Source organism: Pan paniscus, chromosome 5 (genome assembly GCF_029289425.2).
Source record: "Pan paniscus chromosome 5, NHGRI_mPanPan1-v2.0_pri, whole genome shotgun sequence".
NCBI classification, from domain to species: domain Eukaryota; kingdom Metazoa; phylum Chordata; class Mammalia; order Primates; family Hominidae; genus Pan; species Pan paniscus.
This window is the reverse complement of record NC_073254.2, coordinates 51,302,040-51,319,396: the sequence shown is the minus strand read 5'-3', so window position 1 is coordinate 51,319,396 and position 17,357 is coordinate 51,302,040. Positions and strand designations below refer to the sequence as shown.

At 52.5% G+C, this 17,357-nt stretch overlaps 1 protein-coding gene across 10 annotated transcripts in view; it reads left to right on the top strand.

Annotated features, from left to right (window-relative positions):
• The first annotated feature begins 10,483 nt into the window (after positions 1 to 10,483).
• The window catches only part of CPNE5 (copine 5), a 114,431-nt gene continuing 107,557 nt past the window's right edge, over positions 10,484 to 17,357 (top strand). For 3 of the 10 annotated variants that reach the window (XM_003818896.4, XM_055113547.2, XM_008972310.5), the window contains exon 1: positions 10,501 to 11,259. In XM_003818896.4, coding sequence (XP_003818944.1) covers positions 11,165 to 11,259 — 95 coding nt within the window. In that variant the 5' untranslated portion in view covers positions 10,501 to 11,164. Of the gene's footprint in view, positions 11,260 to 11,769; positions 11,847 to 17,357 lie in introns of those variants that run through there. The other 7 variants (XM_034961986.3, XM_034961984.3, XM_024929010.5 and 4 more) reach the window with 6 other exon arrangements.

Here is a 17,357-nt window from a genome sequence, read left to right as displayed (position 1 = left end):
TCTTTTCCTATGATCTCCACCTTTGACATACAGAGGAGAAAGATGAGGTGCAGGAAAGGAATAATCTGGTGGCAGGGCAGAGGTTAGAACCTGAATCTCCTGCCTTACTGGCTGGGGTTGTTCAACTGACTTCTCCATCCTAGCGTGTCCCCAGGCCAAACTGACTGGCTGGCCCTAGCCTCAGCTGTCTCTACGCTCCTTCCAATCAGAGCCTGAACCAGGCCTGTGGAGGCGCAGCAGGAGGAAGGGCACACAAATGACCCTCATCGGGATGTTTATTGGATCATAACTGTATTATCCTCACCACTCAGCTAATCTCATAGAAATCGCTTTCCTCTCCGTGAGGATCTGGCCACAGCTCCATTAAGAGCTGCTGCCCTGCATACCTGTGAGGAAGCTCTTATACAGCAGAAATAGTGGAGAGGAGAGAGAAGTCATATTTCTACTTCCTCATTACACTGACGGGGGCAAGTGGCAATTTCACTGTATAAGAAAGGCCCTCAAAGGAAAGGGAGTTCGAAGTTCGTGATTTTGGGGGCAACATTTGGCTCCGAAGGAAATGTTTCCTTTGTGCTTCCCTTTTTGAAAGCATTTGTGATGCTGTTTAAGATCAAATAAGAAAAGGGAAGGAATTTGTGTTTGGGGAGCTCACGACGTGCCAGGTACTTTATACATATTATTCCATTAATCCTCTCTGAAGAGCTGTGGACAGGGCATCACAATGCCCCTCTCATAGATGAGCCCGTTTCATAGATGAAGGCACCGCCTTAGTTGTCTGGGCCTTGGCGGGGCTGAGCTAGGAGTCTGTTCTTTCCCTCTGTTGCACTCTTAATTCACACAGGGATGGTTTCCCTGCCGTTCTTTTTCCCCTCCTCCCTCCAGCTGAAAAAATATGGAAACTAGTTTTCAAGCCAGGACTAGTCACTGTCTGACTTTGACTTTGGTAACTTCCTTTCCCAAGCCTTAGTTTTTCCATCTGTAGAATGAGAGGCCCAGACTCTCATTCTAACTGCATCTAGTTTAAACCTCTATGATTTTATAATAGTATTTTTCTCCCAGGGAGCTCCCAGTACATCCTCATCTAATTGGAATCTCATACCAACTCTGGAAGGAATGGTAGTATGGTTATATTATTAACCCCATTTTTAAGCTGGAGGAAGAGACCAGAGAACCCGGCACTCTGTTGCAAACTCCCCCGCCGGCCCCCTCCGCAGGCCAGCTGCCTCCAAGGGGCTGTCAGCAGCAGCTCCTGCAGCCTGACACCTGAGCCTCACGCAGGCTCCTGACAGAATTATCAGAGAACTGGAGAACAAATACTTCCCGTAATCGGGGCGACGGTTCTTAGCCAGAGGTGGAGGAGGCAAGATGTGAAGTGTGTCTGATGAGTTCCTCTCCCAGTGTAGGGTCAGAGCTAATAAAACCCAAGGAAATCTCGGCGGGCTGCTGGAGATGCGAGCGAGCAGGCGAGCCCTGGGGGCAGGGCCACCGGGACTTAAGCTTCCGCACAAAGCCAGGCTTGTGGCGTTTTGTGCACATTTCAGTTACCTTCGGCAGCCAGGCAGGCAAATACAAGCAGCTTGGCATGAAAATGAATTTAGAGCTTAAAAGAAAAGAAGTGTTTCACCCTCGGTGGCTTCTCAGGCTGCCCCGGTACAGGTACAGCCAGGGGAGGCAGGTGCCAAGGAGCAGTGGTGACAAAGAATCTAAGGGCTGGAGTGAAATGTCAGTTCCCTTCCCCTCCCACACACATGGCCTGAGGGAGGGAGGGGCGGAGTCCTGCAGCTTGAGCCGATGACCCTCACAGCCGCTGGAGCAGGAGAGAAAGGAGAGGCCGCCCACGTGAAAATCAGCTGCTCCGTCTCCGCCCTTGGTGCCAATCAGGAAGGCATCAAGTGTTGGGAGGCTGAGACTTCAGGGTGGGACCTAGTTTGCTTTTAAGCATCCGAAGAAATGTGAGGACTCATTTTCCATTTCCCAAGATGCTGAAACAAGAGGAAATGCGTTTACATTGAATGGAGAGAGAGCGAGTTCAGGAGGCCTACAAGTAGACTGGCGGGCTTGGTGGGTAATGTACTTAAATGAAATTAAACCCAGCACAAAGAAAGAGAAGGAGGCTGAGGCTGAGGCTGGGAAAGGCCAGGCTGTGGAGGACCAGGGTAAGAAGGCCCAGTCCCTGCCATCAGGACACATCCCCTGCCAAGGGAGAAAGGGGAAACATCCACCAAAGTGAAGAGCTTGGATGTTCAGTGGAAAAAGAAACTCGGTTAGACTGCGAGAATCCAGGCTAGCTTCTTGGAAGAGATGGTACCTGAAACATGGTTAGGATTTGGGCCGGGCAGAGAGGAAATGGCAGGAAGAAAGGCCCAGGGGCAAGCATATGGGGCTGGTTCCAGTTGGATATACCTGGTAGTGAGGGTGGGGCGGTGAAAGGTCACTTTGGTCTTCCTTGTGCCAAATGGCACAGATGGCACATCTCTGCTTATCAATCGACAGAAAGTCAAGGCAATCCATCCCCCCTTGAAGTAGCTGAGGTGAAGGAAGGAAGGATCCAGGAGACTGATTCTAATCAGCGTGCCTATGAGCTCTTGGCTCTAATTACTGCTTGTTAACAAAACAACTTTGGGTGAATGTCTTTCCTTCTCTAGACCTCAGTTCCCAGATCTGTAAAATCTAGGCGAGTTGGATTATCTTTAAAGTCCTTTGCAGGACTGAGGCCTCTAATCCCATGACTGACAATATTAAGCTAAATATTGGGTTAAATGTGTATGAGGGCAGGGGTGGGGGAGGTTACAGACTGGGATGTCTACACTTGGACATAGTGAAGAGTGGAAGGATCACAGCCTGGGCACAGATCTTGTGGTGCTGGGCTAGGCACTGCAGACGTGTGAGGGGCTCAGATCTGGGCCTGGGCCATGGCAGAGGCTGAGGCTTCTGGACAGGCCCCTGAGTCAGGTCAGGGAGCAGAGGCACTGTCCTAAGGAGCAAAGACAGCAGCTTTGGACATACATTGTTCTAGGTTTGCACCCTGTCTCTGCCACTGACCTGTGTGAGTTTGGGCAAATTAAATTACCAAACTACTTTGGGCCTTAGTGTCCTTATCTGAAAAGATGGAGCAAATAATGCCCATTATTCTCCTACATATTTCCCAGAACATAAACTCAAAATTTACGCTGTAACCCCACTGGACTGAGCTTCTAAGGAGACTGTGTCTCCCTCATCTCTCTCTCCCTCATGGTGAACTATGCACAGCACATGGTACAGAGGAGTACAGTTTTGTTAAGTGGGATAATGAGCTTATTGTGAGGATTAAATATGTGATGGAGGCCAGGCGTGGTGACTCACATCTGTAATCCCAGCACTTTGGGAGGCCGAGGCAGGAGGATTGCTTGAGGCCAGGAGTTTAAGACCAACCTGGGCAACATAGTGAGATCTTGTCTTTAAAACATTAAATTCAATTTAAAAAATAAGGTCGGGTGCGGTGGCTCACGCCTGTAATCCCAGCACTTTGGGAGGCCGAGGCAGGTGGATCACGAGGTCAGGAGATCAAGACCAGCCTGGCTAACATGGTGAAACCCCGTCTCTACTAAAAATACAAAAAATTAGCCGGGCATGGTGGCGGGCGCCTGTAGTCCCAGCTACTCAGGAGGCTGAGGCAGGAGAATTGCTTGAACCTGGGAGGTGTAGGTTGCAGTGAGCTGAGATCACGCCACTGCACTTTAGTCTGGGTGACAGAGCAAGACTCCGTCCAAAAAATAAATAAATAAATAAATAAATAAATAAATTTTAAAAATAAATAAATAGGCCGGGCACGGTGGCTCACACCTGTAATCCCAGCACTTTGGGAGGCCGAGGCGGGCGGTTCACGAGGTCAGGAGATCGAGACCATCCTGCCTAACACGGTGAAACCCCGTCTCTACTAAAAATACAAAAAATTAGCCAGGCGTGGAGGCGGGCGCCTGTAGTTCCAGCTACTCGGAAGGCTGAGGCAGGAGAATGGTGTGATCCCAGGAGGCGGAGCTTGCGGTGAGCCGAGACCGCGCCACTGCACTCCAGCCTGGGTGACAGAGCGAGACTCCATCTCAAATAAATAAATAAATAAATAAGTGATGGATGTTAAATTCTTACATGCTTATTGCATGGTGAGTCCTTAGTAAACACATAAAAATCCCTTCCCTTCTCTGTGGTATTGGCCCAGGGGCCCAGAAAGTCACAATGTGATAGTTGTCAAACAACAAGTAAACAGCTCAATTCATGACAGATGCTGAATAAATGTTTAGGAGTGGGGAGATAGATAAGAAATGTGTGTAGTGGGGGAGATTCAGGTCCTGTCTGAGACTGACACGTGCTCACCAGGGGTCCTCATGAAGGAGTCACTGTTTTGGAGGCCAACAGTGGATTTGGACAAACGGGGCACCTACCATGTGTCAGGCCCTGCCCTAGGGGCTTGGGATGCAACAATGAACAAGACAAAGTCCTTGCCTGCAGAAAGCTTCTATCCTAGTGGGGGAAACACGCAAGGATCATGCTATGAAGAAAAATAAAGGCGCATAAGGGGAGTGAGAGCAACATGGTACTATGTTGGGTAGTGTGACCAGGAAAGCCTCTTCAAGGAGAGGGCGTTGAGGCAGAGACCTGAGGGGCCTCAGGGACCCAGGGGAGAGTGGTCCGGGCTGAGGGAGTAGCAAATAGAAAGGCCCTGAAGCAGGTGCCTGCAGGGCCAGTGAGGGGCCAGTGTGGCTGGAATGGAGTCAGTGCCAGGGCGAGAGAGGAGATGAAGTCAGGTCACGAGCAGAGCCCAAAGCCCAGCAAGTCCTTTTTCCGTAGAATGAGATGGGAGCCAGGGGAGGGTCTTAAGCAGAGGAGCGACACGACCTGACCTTGCTTTTAAGTGGATCCTCTGGTTGCTGTGAAGGTTCTGGTATCTAGACTGTAAGCACGGGGGGCCTCCCTTACTTGGAAAAGCAGGAGTGGCTGGAAGGAAGAGGAGGCCAAGAGAAGTGAGCAGGGAGCTGGTGCCCACCAGGTTGCAGACAGATGCCAGGGCCAGGCAGGATGGAGGGGTGGATCCTGGGGGCAGAAAGGGCTACTGGGCTGGCAGCAGGAGGGCCATGGGGCTTCTTGCCCAGATGCAACATGGACTGAGCTAGCTGGCACTGTGACATGGCGGAAGGGAGGGGCAACATGGGCTCTGGTTGGGATGGTGGGGCATTAAGCAGGGAGGCTGCCACCCTTCCAGCAGGAATGAGGGACTGGCGACATGGAGAGTCCCATGGCTCGCCTCTTGCCACACCTTTGGAGTCAGGTCCTCATTGCTCTTGGGTACCTGGCCTCACTGTTATTCGTGGAGTTTCTTATCAAGGGAAGAGTCGGATGACCTTGATTCCATCACTCTTCCTCTTTAAGCTTTTCAGTAAAAGAAGGGGTTTTACCTGGATGGTCTCCAACCAAGCCCCTTCTAGGATTTCTATTAATGGGAGGAATCAGACACTGCATCTCCCCTGCCTCTCTACTCCGATGACGGTTTCAGTTCCTGCCATGCCTTGTCTTTCCTTCTCTCCCCGGGGCTACCATGAATAGTGGTGCAGGGTGTTTAGTGCACAAGGGCACCCAGCCAAGGGCATGAGTGGGGGCTCAATCCAGCTCACATTCTGCCCAGAAAACCTTGTGTCCTGCCTGACTCAAGGTTGCATTTACCCACAGTAGAGAATGCCTTTTTCTAGTTTGTTCTAGGTGCAGCATGGGCAGCCCTACTTTCCTGTCCCCTGCACAACCCTGCTTCTGCTCTTCTGTGCCCTTTTCTCCCACCATCCCCAACCTCAAACGGGGAGAGGAGGGCAGCATTTACAAGTAGTGCTTTGGGAGGGGTGAGGGGACAGCAGCTGTCTCTTCTGTGAGGAGCTCTGCCCCCTAAGCCCGGTGGTGCTTTTCCCCTCCTTATCAATGCTGTGAGTTGCCTCTCAAAATTGCTCTGCCGTCATTAACACCGTGGATTAGGTCAGATGAGAGCATGTTTGCAGTCTTGGATGGCAAAGGCAAAACGCTGATGCTGATTATTCCAGATCTTCTGGGCATGGCCCATTCCGTGCTTGATGTTCTTAATCAGAGGGACGAGTGGTAGTTACGTGGCGGGTGGGCCAGGGCCATGGTTGTTTCTAATCTGGCTGCCAGGCACAGACGGCACGTCTGCAGCACCTGCCAGCCCACGCACTGGCCTGCCTGGACATCACAAGTGACCAGGGTTACTCGGCACTATCATATCTGTCAAAGAAGAAACAACTCCTCCAACGGCAACATCTGTGGGGCTGCTTTTGAACTATCAGCAATTCATTTGAGCAAGAGCTGGGAGCATTTTTCCCCTGGGCCTGATCAGTAAGTTGCTTTTTTTTGTTTTTTGTTTGTTTGTTTCTTTTCTTTTTTTTTTTGTTTGTTTGTTTTGTTTTGCTTTTTGAGACAGAGTCTCACTCTGTCGCCCAGGCTGGAGTGCACTGGCGCAATCTCAGCTCACTACAACCTCCACCTCCCAGGTTCAAGCAATTCTCCTGCCTCAGCCTCCTAAGTAGCTGGGATTACAGGCCCGCACCACCACGCCAGGCTAATTTTTTTTGTATTTTTAGTAGAGACAGGGTTTTGTCATGTTGGCCAGGCTGGTCTCAAACTCCTGACCTCAGGTGATCCGCCTACCTCAGCCTCCCAAAGCGCTGAGATTACAGACTTGAGCCACTGCACCCAGCTCCTGATCAGTAAGTTTTATGTTCTGGTTGGCCATGCAGCGGGAGGGTGTCCTTCAGACCACCCCTCCTCCAGTGTCCCCTTCTGAAAAGCCTCTGTGCCCAGCGGAGGCTGTGGCCTTGCATCATGGCCCATCGCCTCCTGGCCTCATATTCTACCTCCACCAACCCTGACCCTGTGCTCCAGCCACACTACAGCCCCCAGTCGCAGATCTCTGGCCCTTCCTCATGCTAGTCCCCTGCCGGGAATGCCTGCACAGCCTTGTCCTCCAGGCAGAAGCTCATCATCTGTAGCAGCCGCTGCCTTGCCAGTGCCCACTGCAGCCTCTAACTTTTCCCACTTCAGTGTGCTCCAGTCCCACGCCCGACTGCCTTTCTTTGCCTAAGGCTTTCTCTGGCTTCTGGAACCTGCATTGGCCTCTCTGTGCTGGTTAGGCCAGAAGTGCCAGGAAATTAATACCCTCCAAAAGCAGCCCTCAGCCACTGAGCCAATGACTGGCAGAAGCTGGTATAAACATATCCCAGCTTCCTCACCCCTCTGGCAGCCTAAGTTTGAAATGCGTTCTACAGTCTCCCAGAGTTCTGCAGCAGGACTATACCCTAGTTGCCTGTAGTGATGACTGGCTTGATAAAGCACCTTTTATTGTCTACCTTCCCTTCCCCGTCTCACCTCTGCCCTCATGAATGGATTAATGCCCTTATGAAAGGCATTATCCCTGAGCTAGGCCCTTTTTGCCCTTCTGCCTTCCACCATGTGAGGAAGTGTTTGCCCCTCTGGAGGACACAGCAACAAGGACCATCTTGGAAGCAGAGACCTGGCCCTCACCAGACACCATACCTGCCGGCACCTTGATCTTGAACTTCTCAGCCTCCAGAAGTGTGAGAAATACATTTCTATTATTATTAAATTACTCAGGCTAAATAATTTTGTTATAGCAGCAGGAACAGACCAAGACACCTCCCAAATGTACTACTCACATACAAATCTTTGTCTCAGGGTCAGCTTCTAGGGGAAACAAACTTCTAAGACATCACCTCAATGTCCATCTCAGTATCACTTCCTTTTTGCAGTTTCCCCTGACCCTGACCCTCCCTTCTTCCTGTTCCTGGGGCAGAACCATTGGTCACTCTTCTCCCAGAGCCGTTTTTTTTTTTTTTTTTTTTTTTTGAGATGGAGTCTCGCTCTGTCGCCCAGGCTGGAGTGCAGTGGTGCGATCTCGGCTCACTGCAACCTCTGCCTCCCAGGTTCAAGCAATTTTCCCACCTGAGCCTCCCAAGTAGCTGGGATTACAGGCACCTGCCACCAGGCCCAGCTAATTCTTTTGTATTTTTGGTAGAGACGAGGTTTCACTATGTTGGCCAGGCTGGTCTCAAACTCCTGACCTCAAGTGATCCATCTGCCTCAGCCTCCCAAAGTGCTGGGATTACAGGCGTGAGCCACTGTGCCCGGCCTCCCAGAGCCCTTTCTACCTACCTCAACCGCATTCCTCATGCTGCACTGTGGTTTCTCTCTCTTCATGTCCTGGGGCTCCCAGTAGCCTGGGAACTCTTTGGGGATAGATACTGTGTCCTTTTTGCCTTTTATTCTCTGAGCCTAGGACTGCACCCAGCACACAGCATGTGTCATATATATACATTTTTTTCTTTTTTCTTTTTCTTTTCTTTTTCTTTTTTTGCCAAATAGCCAGCAGTGAAAGTGCAACGACTAAAAGGGAATGGAGTGACACAGACAAGTGTCTACAAGAGACCCTGGGGCTGCTACTCCAAATGCTGTCACTTTGCAAGGTTACTGGGTAGAACTTCAATCTTACTACTCACCTGCTCAACAACCTGCAATGGCTCCCTATTGTTGCCTTTCCCAACAAGGCCTCATTTCATGGATGATTTTCCATTGTCTGGCCCTATCCTAAAAGAGAGTGGAGCCTCTTGCTCAGAGTCAGGCTTTGGTCTCAACTGCCTTGTTTCACATTCTCACTATGCCAGTCCCCAGCTGGGTGATGATGAGTAAGTTACTTAGCCTCTCTGGGCACTGGCTTCCTTACTTATTAAATGTAGATCATATTAGGTTGGTGCAAAGTAACTGCAGCTTTTCCCACTAAAAGTAATAATATCTCACTTATAAAATTATTTTGAGAATTTAAAATCATGCACGGTCCCTGTGAATATGCTACAAACCGCTGATTTATACAACTTAAAATGGTAATTTTATGGTATGTGACTAATATTTCAAAAAAAAAAAGTAAGCATGGTGTCTGGCCCAGATCTTTGAAAATAAAACGATGCTAATTATTGTTATGAACAAGGTTTCCCAAGGCCCTGTCACTGGGCCAGGCACACAGCAGATGCTCAGTAAACACTCCTGGAATGAATGGAGAACATATTCCACAAGCATGCTTTGAGCATTGTTTATTTCAGGTATGTGGGGGATGGGGAACATAGAGATACCGAGTTCAGTTTTGCATCCTCAGGAAGGGAAGACAGAATTATTCTCCTTGGAGTGGGGCCTCCTGACCCAGCTGTGCCTGGCTGTCAGGGGAATTACAGCCTCTGTCCCTTGCTGCCTGTTCCAGGAGGCAGACCCCAGTCCAGCTGATTCTGAGCCATGGGGAAATTGTAACAGGCAGAGGAATGTGTTCTTGTATTTATCTTTGACTGACAGTATCTGATGTTCCAGGAATTGACTTCAAGCAGAATCCGGAGGAGCCCCTTATAGTCCCGCTGCCACAAACAAGGCCCAGAGAGCGCAACTCTGCCCAGCCCAGCACCAGGTTTTTGGCCTCCCCGCCGGCCCGAGGCACATCGGCTTCGATGTGCCAGGCGGTGGGTGAGGAAGTGGAGGTTCCAGCTCGGCAAAGCTTAGGCTGAGGCTGAGGATGGGCTAGAGTCAAGTCTACGTGTGCAGCCTTACTCAGGGAGACGCCTCTGCGCTGCAACCTCATGCCCGGGAGGGCAAGGCTGGGCTAGGGCGGGGGATCGCGAGGGGCTTGGCTGGGAAGAGGACTGCAGGAGAGGTGTCCCAACTCTCCCCTCGCTCGCCAAGCACACAGCACGCGCCTACTCGGTGCTTGCTGCATAGAAGCCCAGGGAGCTCGGGCCGATCTCCCAGTCTGGTTGCCACCAGACTGGGTGGCAGGAGCTTCTAGACCTGGAGGCTGGCTCAGTCGTGTGGTCACGACGGGCGGGGGAGTGGAAGGGCGCTGGCGCGTGGTTTCGGCAGCCGACTTGGCGAGGCCGCGGCTGGCGGGAACCACGGATGGGGGAGGCGCCCATGCACCGACCCCACCTGGGCCACTGGGAAACCGAGGTAGTCCCTCCTGGCACTGGGGTCGCCCCCACACACCTCCCCAGAAGGAGATGTAGGGTCTGTTTCTGAACTGAGACCTGCCCCCGAGTAGGGCGCACACTCAGCAGAGACCCTCCACACCCAAGCCCCTGGGAGGGGATCTTTTTTGCACACCTCCCTCCCACTTATGCCCCCTCTCAACCCTGCATAGACCTTTCTCAAAAAGCGCCCGTTGGTTCCCATAACCCTCCCCCTCCCCCAGGATGGAGACCCCTGATGGGAGATAGGGGTGGTGAGAGGGGGCGGGCGCAAATGAAGATGCGCGCGACCAGGACCACCTCTTGCTGTCACCCGCCACGTCCCCAGCATCTGGACCGCGTCCCCCGGCCCGCCACGCGCGCACACACACACACACGCGCACACACACACGCTCACACTCACCCTGCGCGCAGACCCCGCCCGCGGCCCCGCCCCGGCCCCTGCGGGCGCCCCCTCTGGCGTTCCCGGGTGGCGGGAGGCTGCGGCTTCGGGCAGATTTGATTTTCCCGCAGCCCGGGCGCCCCGGAGCCGAAGCCCGAGCCGAGGAGGTGGCGCTCGCAGCCGCGTCTCAGCCCCGTCGCCGCCGGCGCCAAGACCCAGGGAGAGGCGGCGCAGCCCGGGCGCTCGGGCTCCGCGCTGCCGGCGCCCCGCCACCCCCGCCGCCAGCGCCCCATCCGGCGCCTCCCGCTCCTCACGCCCCTCTCCCTGTCTTCTGCATCCCCTCTACCTCTGCCCACAGACGCGCGTCCCTCTCCTGGTGCCCCTCTCCACGACTCCGCGTTTCCCTCCCGGTGCCCTCTCCCCGCGCCCCTCTCCCCGCGCCCCTGTCTGCCTTCCCCGCTGTGCCCCCGCTCCCTGGGCTCCTTGCCCTTCCCCACTGGGCCCCTAGCCTCCTCGCGGCGTCACCCGAGCCCCCTCCTCGATCCGCGGCCCCCGCTCCCTCCGCCCTCTTCCCTCTCTCACTTCCCACGCCCCCTCTTCGCGCTCCTCTCTCCTCCCCTTGCCGCCCAGCCCAGGCTCTGGAGTTGGGGGAGAGCCCAGGGCTCCAGTCGCTCCGGAGGAGGCGTGAATCTCGCAGGGATTGACTAATTTGGGGTGGGGGGTGCGGTGGGCGATGGAGCAGCCTGAGGACATGGCGTCGCTGAGCGAGTTCGACTCCTTGGCGGGCAGCATCCCGGCCACCAAGGTGGAGATCACCGTGTCCTGCAGGTGAGCCTCCCGCTGGCCGGGTCCCCTTGCCCCGGCCCTGGACGCAGAGCCCCGCGGCCCCTGCCGCTTCGATCCTAAACCTCCGCGCGCCCCCTTCCCAGAGTGTCCTGGTCTCCAGGACTGCGCCCCTGCCGATCTGCCAAGAGCCCCTGTCCTGTCCAGCTGCGGGTGGCGACGGCAGAATAGGAAGCCAGGCTGGGGTCATATCCCAGAAAGTTTGCGCTCCAGGCTGTTGCATCGAGGAGACATGAAGACACAGGAACAGGGGGTCCAGGCACCCAAGTGGGGAGAGGGAGTTGGTAAAAGGCTGTACTACGGTCTCTGCTCAGGCTATCTCTGATCACCCCATCCCCAAATCACGAAGTGAGTGATTTGCCCCCATCCCTCCCAGGCTCGTCCACCCTCTCCCTTCTGTGCCCTCCTCTCTTCTCTCTTTGCCCCTTCTTTGCCCCAGCATCCTGATCCTCCCCTCACCAGTCTCCCCCACCCCACTGTCCTAGACTCTAGGATTTTAAAGCCTTCCTTCATCTCTATCAACAACGAAATCGACTCCTGGAAAAGGATCAGATTGACTCATTCATACTAAGGTGTGGATACATGATAACAACTTAAAGTGGCACTATTAAAAAAATAACTTGGGTCAAAAATCTTAAGCCAAAGGAATAGAACACTGATTGTGAAACTGTAGAGTCCAACAGAGGAGGAGGGGGAATATTTTTGTGGGCTACCACGCCCAAATCTTCACTCATGTCACACAGGGTTTGGGGGTAACTTCTCTGTCTAAGAGCTGGGTCGACCCCAGGTTCTCCTAGCTAGGGGAAGGCTGCCCCTGGCAGTAAGAGGGTATGGGTGGCAAAGGGGGATTTTTCCCTAGTTCAGTCTCTCTGTGGCTGGCCTAGGATCATGTGCTGCCATGCAAGCATCACCCACTTTGAGGTTCCCCCACAGAGGCCATGCCCCCTGCCCCAGATCACCGACAGCATTTCTGGAGCCCTGGCTGTGCCCTTGTTCGAAATCACCCATCTCATCCTCTTCCAGGTTGCTCCTTGGTCAGACCCTCCATGAGAGGTAACCTTGTTGCCCCCCCAGTCCTGTATTACAAAGTTGTGGCATTGATGAGGTGTAGGTAGAGCTGGAGAGTCTGGGCAGGGGTGTGAAGGAGGGAAGGACTCAGGGTGACTTTCTCTTGAAGACTTGGGGATAAGTGGCAGTGAAGGCTAGTCTGGTTGAACGTAGCTTCCCCCCTAAGCCAGGCCCTCTGGGGGCTCCTGTGATAGCTCCCAGGTCCCATACACCATGCCGTCAGGATCATCTCCCAACGCCATTTGCATCTTGTCATTACTCTGCTGGGAGATTCCTGATGGCCCATTAGCTCCAGTCTCACCTCCTCAGCCATCAAAAGCAGCACGGCCTCCCCACCCTTCTCCTGCACGCACATCCCTGCGCCTGGCACTCCCTCCCAGCCTTCAATCATGCCTGTCATCTTCAGTTGTCTTGGGATCCTTCCCACCTCCAAGCCTCTGAACAGCCCATTCCCCATCCAGATTTCACTCCTCCTTTATCTCCCCAAGTTCATGATCCCCCCACTCCTGAAAAGCCTGGCCTCACGCTCCCCACTTTCAGGCATCCTCTCACCCATGAGACACACAGCTCAAATCATTGTCTTCTGTGTCCTGTGGGCCCTAGGTACTCAGCCTGGGCCACAGGGTCACTCACATACTGAGGATGAAACCTCTTGAGATGTCTCAGGTGTGCAGACGTCATCCCTCCCCTCTCAAAGCAACTGTGTAAGCATTTGAGGGCAGGGATTCCCACCCTGAGTCAGACCCATGCACCCTCTACTCCAGTGGAGAGGAAAGGAGATGGAGGGCAGATAGTGTGGCTTTGGAGTCAGATACCTTGAAACAGAATCTCTGCTTCACCACTTGGGGCAAACTTTAAGCCTCAGTTTCCCCCACCTGTCAGGTACAAACAATAAGCAGCATGTACTCATGGAGAAACCTTGTTCACCAAGGTAGCTCATGTGCTTAGAGCAGTGCCTGGCACTTGCCAAATACTGTTGGAGGAATTAACTTGCAGGAGTGGAGGAGCATGAAGCACCTAGCAAGCTACTTTGCACTTGCTTGGCACACAGTAGGTGCTCAATAAGTAGCTACAATGATCACTGGAAGGCGGTAGCACCTGGCCCCTCCTGTTTGCTTTCTGGAAGTAAAGATGCCCAAAGGACTCAAACCTCTTGCATAAGAGGCCTTCCTGGGGGATGTGGTTCTGGGGCTGACCCTGGGTCAATTCCCTTTTGGGGGACATGATCCATGAGCTGAGGAAGGCCCTGACCTGGGGCCTGCTCATGTTCTCCAGAAAGCCAGAGGTGGGGGGAAGTGGGTTTTGGTGGGCAGAGATGAGGAGGGAGCAGTCACTTAGAACAGAGGGGAGGTGAGAAAACAGTCTGGGTGGCCTGGAAATTGTAGATGCATCTCTCTGCCTCAGCCAGGCCCAACTATTCAGGTTCTAGAACAGAGAGAAAGAGGAGGAGGAAAAGGAGGAGGAGAGGAGCACAGGGAGGAGGGAGAAATGCAGACAGTGGCTTTCTCCAGCATATTCTTCACTCCATGGTCGCCAGTTAAAGTCAAGTCCCTCCCCACTGCACCCTGTGGTCAGCGCTCTCAGGGCTCCAGGAGAGGAGGCTCTGGGGAGGCTCTGCCCTGGGCATCTGAGTGACACCTGCTGGTGGGCCCAGAACAGTAGGGCAGGCAGAGGGGCTGGCAGGTGAGAACTCCAGGGGGTTTCAGGATGGGCAGCTGGGGTAGAGGGGCCAATGTTTCAGGGAAGATTATGAGTTGCCACCTCTGGCTCCCAGGAACACTTGTTTCCACTTGCCTTCCTCCTCATGAAGGGGCCTACCACTCCCCTACCACAGAGCCTTCTTCTGCTCTGTGCCTAGGGGAGGATCCTGCACCTGCTGTGCCCATCCTAGGGCTCAGCTAGCTAAGCAAAGCTGCCTGGCACAGGTGCACATCTGAGTCAGAACACAGGGCCACCATGGGGCCAAGTCTCCACTGAAGGCAAATGACACTGGGGATGGACAGTTTCAGGCCCCTGCTTCAGGTAGAGTATACTATACTCCCAAACAATTATTTTTACTGACTGTGGTAAACTCAGGGCCCAAGATTAGAAAGCCTTTGGTTATTTGGCACAACGGTTATGAATGTGAGCCCTGGAATCTGTCTCCTTGGTTTCAAATCCCAGCTCTCTTCCTATGACCTTGGGTAAGCTACTAAGCTGTCTATGCCTCAGTTTCCCCATCTGTAAAGAAAGCATAATGATCCTTATCAGTTATGAGGCTTAAATGAATTAATCCATGAATATCGACTGATGTTGTTGCTTATTTGATACCTGGAAGTTAATAAAAATTTGCCTCTATAGCTGGCTCCCAGGGTCTGTGTGTGTCCTGGAGATCTGATCAATCTAGAGATTCTTTTTTTTTTTTTTTTGAGACGGAGTTTTTGCTCTGTTGCCCAGGCTGGAGTGCTGGAGTGCAAAGGTGCGATCTCAGCTCACTGCAACCTCCGCTTTCTGGGTTCAAGTGATTCTCCTACCTCAGTCTACTGAGTAACTGGAATTACAGGTGCCTGCCTCCACACAGGGCTAATTTTTGTATTTTTAGTAGAGACAAGGTTTCACCATGTTGGCCAGGCTGGTCTCGAACTCTTGACCTCAGGTGATCCACCAGCCTTAGCCTCCCAAAGTGCTAGGATTACAGGCGTCAGCCACTGTGCCCTGCCAATCTAGAGATTCTTAAGGGTTGTTTTGGAAGTGAGTAGGGCAGATGGTTTGTGGAACTAGATACCAGTAGACATCATAAAAAATGTGACTTTAAAGACCCTCCTCCCTTGAGCCAAGAGCTCTTCCTTCCTCTGATGGCCTGTTCTAGACCCTTCCTGACTGTGTGAGCCATCCTGCTGAGTCAATCAAAACTTACCTGTCTGACGTTCCATTCTCCAAAGGCGCCACTATTTTTCAGGTCTCCATGCAGGGATCTGGCCCAGCATGTTGGTTAGAAAGAATGATTTGCATTTTTTACATAACAAGAAACCTTTGCACTTGCGCAGGGTCCTGCTGGAGAAGCAATGCACAGTTCCACATGGTGGGTTCCCAAGACCCAGGGAAGACGGGGCGGGGCCAGTCTGGAAGCAGCCCATTGCTTAGCCCTGCTGGCTTCCCTCTCCCCACCAGCTGGTATGGGGCTGGTGGGCAGCTGTTGTTCTGCCCCAGAGATATTGTTTTCTGCTGTCTGTTCGGGTTGGCGTTTTGTTGCCCTGGAGCCAGAGAGGCAGCCCGGCTCAGGAGCTGTGCCCTGGGTCTCTCAGAAGGGGTGTGAACAGCTCTGAGCGCTTTCTTCTGACAGGCAGGGAGAGGGTGGTTTGGGGGAGGGAGGAGCCTGGGGGAGGGCGGCAGCTGTCAAAGCCAGTGCTAGGAAAAGAAGTCCATTTAACCATTGAATACACTAAGGTACTCAGGTCAGTGGAGCTAGGGGAATAATAACAGTGGCATTTACTGAGTGCCTACTGCATGCTAGGCACTTTACATCATATTAGGCTGAACCGTATGCAATTTCTACACTCAACTTTTTTTTTTTTTGAGATGGAGTCTCGTTCTGTCATCCAGGGTAGAGTACAGTGGCCCAATCTCGGCTCACTGCAACCTCTGCCTACTGGGTTCAAGTGATTCTCCTGCCTCAGCCTCTTGAGTAGCTGAGATTACAGGCATGCACCATCACACCCGGCTGATTTTTGTATTTTTACTGGAGACGGGGTTTCACCATGTTGGTCAGGCTGGTCTTGAACTGCTGACCTCAGGTGATCGGCCCGCCTCGGCCTTCCAAATTGCCGGGATTGCAGGCATGAGCTACCGCACCCAGCCCATCTGTTTTTAACCTATTCAAATAAATAACACAACTTGTTTTTTTTTTCTTTCCTTCCTTCCTTCCTCCCTCCCTCCCTCCCTTCCTTCCTTCCTTTTTTTTGAGATACAGTCTCTGTTGCCCAAGCTGGAATGCAGTGGTAGAGTCATAGCTCAATGCAGCCTCCAACTCCTGGGCTCAAGTGATCCTCCTGCCTTAGCCTCCTGAGTTGCCAGGACTACAGGCGCACACACACCACCACATCTAGCTAATTTTTAATTTTTTTTTGATTTTTTTTTTGTTCGTTTGTTTTGTAGAGGTGAGGTCATACTCGGTTGCCCAGGCTGATTGGCTGATCTCAAACTCCTAGTCTGAAGCAGTCCTCCAGCCTGTGCCTCTCAAAGTGCTGGGATTAGGTGTGAGCCACTGCACCTGGCCTCACATAATACTTTTATATATTTCAAATTAAGGTTATTATATTAGTTCTCAATTGCTATGTGACAAATTACCACAAACTTAGTGGCTTTGAACTACAGCCATTTCTCATTTCCTAGTTTCTGTAGGTTAGAAGTCCAGGCATGACATAAGTGGCTTTTCTGCTCAGGGTCTCACTAGGCTGGAATCAAGGTATTGGCAGGGCTGTGGTCTTATCCAAGGCTCTGAGTCCTCCTCCAAGCTCACTGGTGGGTGGCAGAATTCAATTTCTTGCAGCAGATAGATTAAAGTTCTGTTTTCTTCCTGGTTATTGGACCAGAGTGACTCTCAGCTCCTAGAGTCCGCCCCCAGGCCCTTGCCACATGGCCCCCTCACAGCATGGCAGCTCACTTCTTCAAGGTCAGCAGGAGAATCTCTCCTAATCTGCTATGACAGAGTCTTATGTAAAGTAACTGTAATCACAAGAGTGAATATCTGATCGCCTTTGTTATACATCATAACCCAATCGCATGAGTGACTAACCTATCATATTCCCAGGTCCCGCCCACTCTCAAGGGGAGGGGATTATACAGACGTGTGTGCCAGGAGACTGGAATCTTGGAGGCCATCTTATATTTCTGCCAATCACAATTGCTACATCTTTTAAACTAGGATAGATAGATAGTAGTATTTTCTCTTTTTGCTGATTAGGAAATTGAGGCTCAGAGAGGTTAAGGGACTTGCCCAAGGTTACACAGTGAGTACACTTTGGAGAGAGGGATCC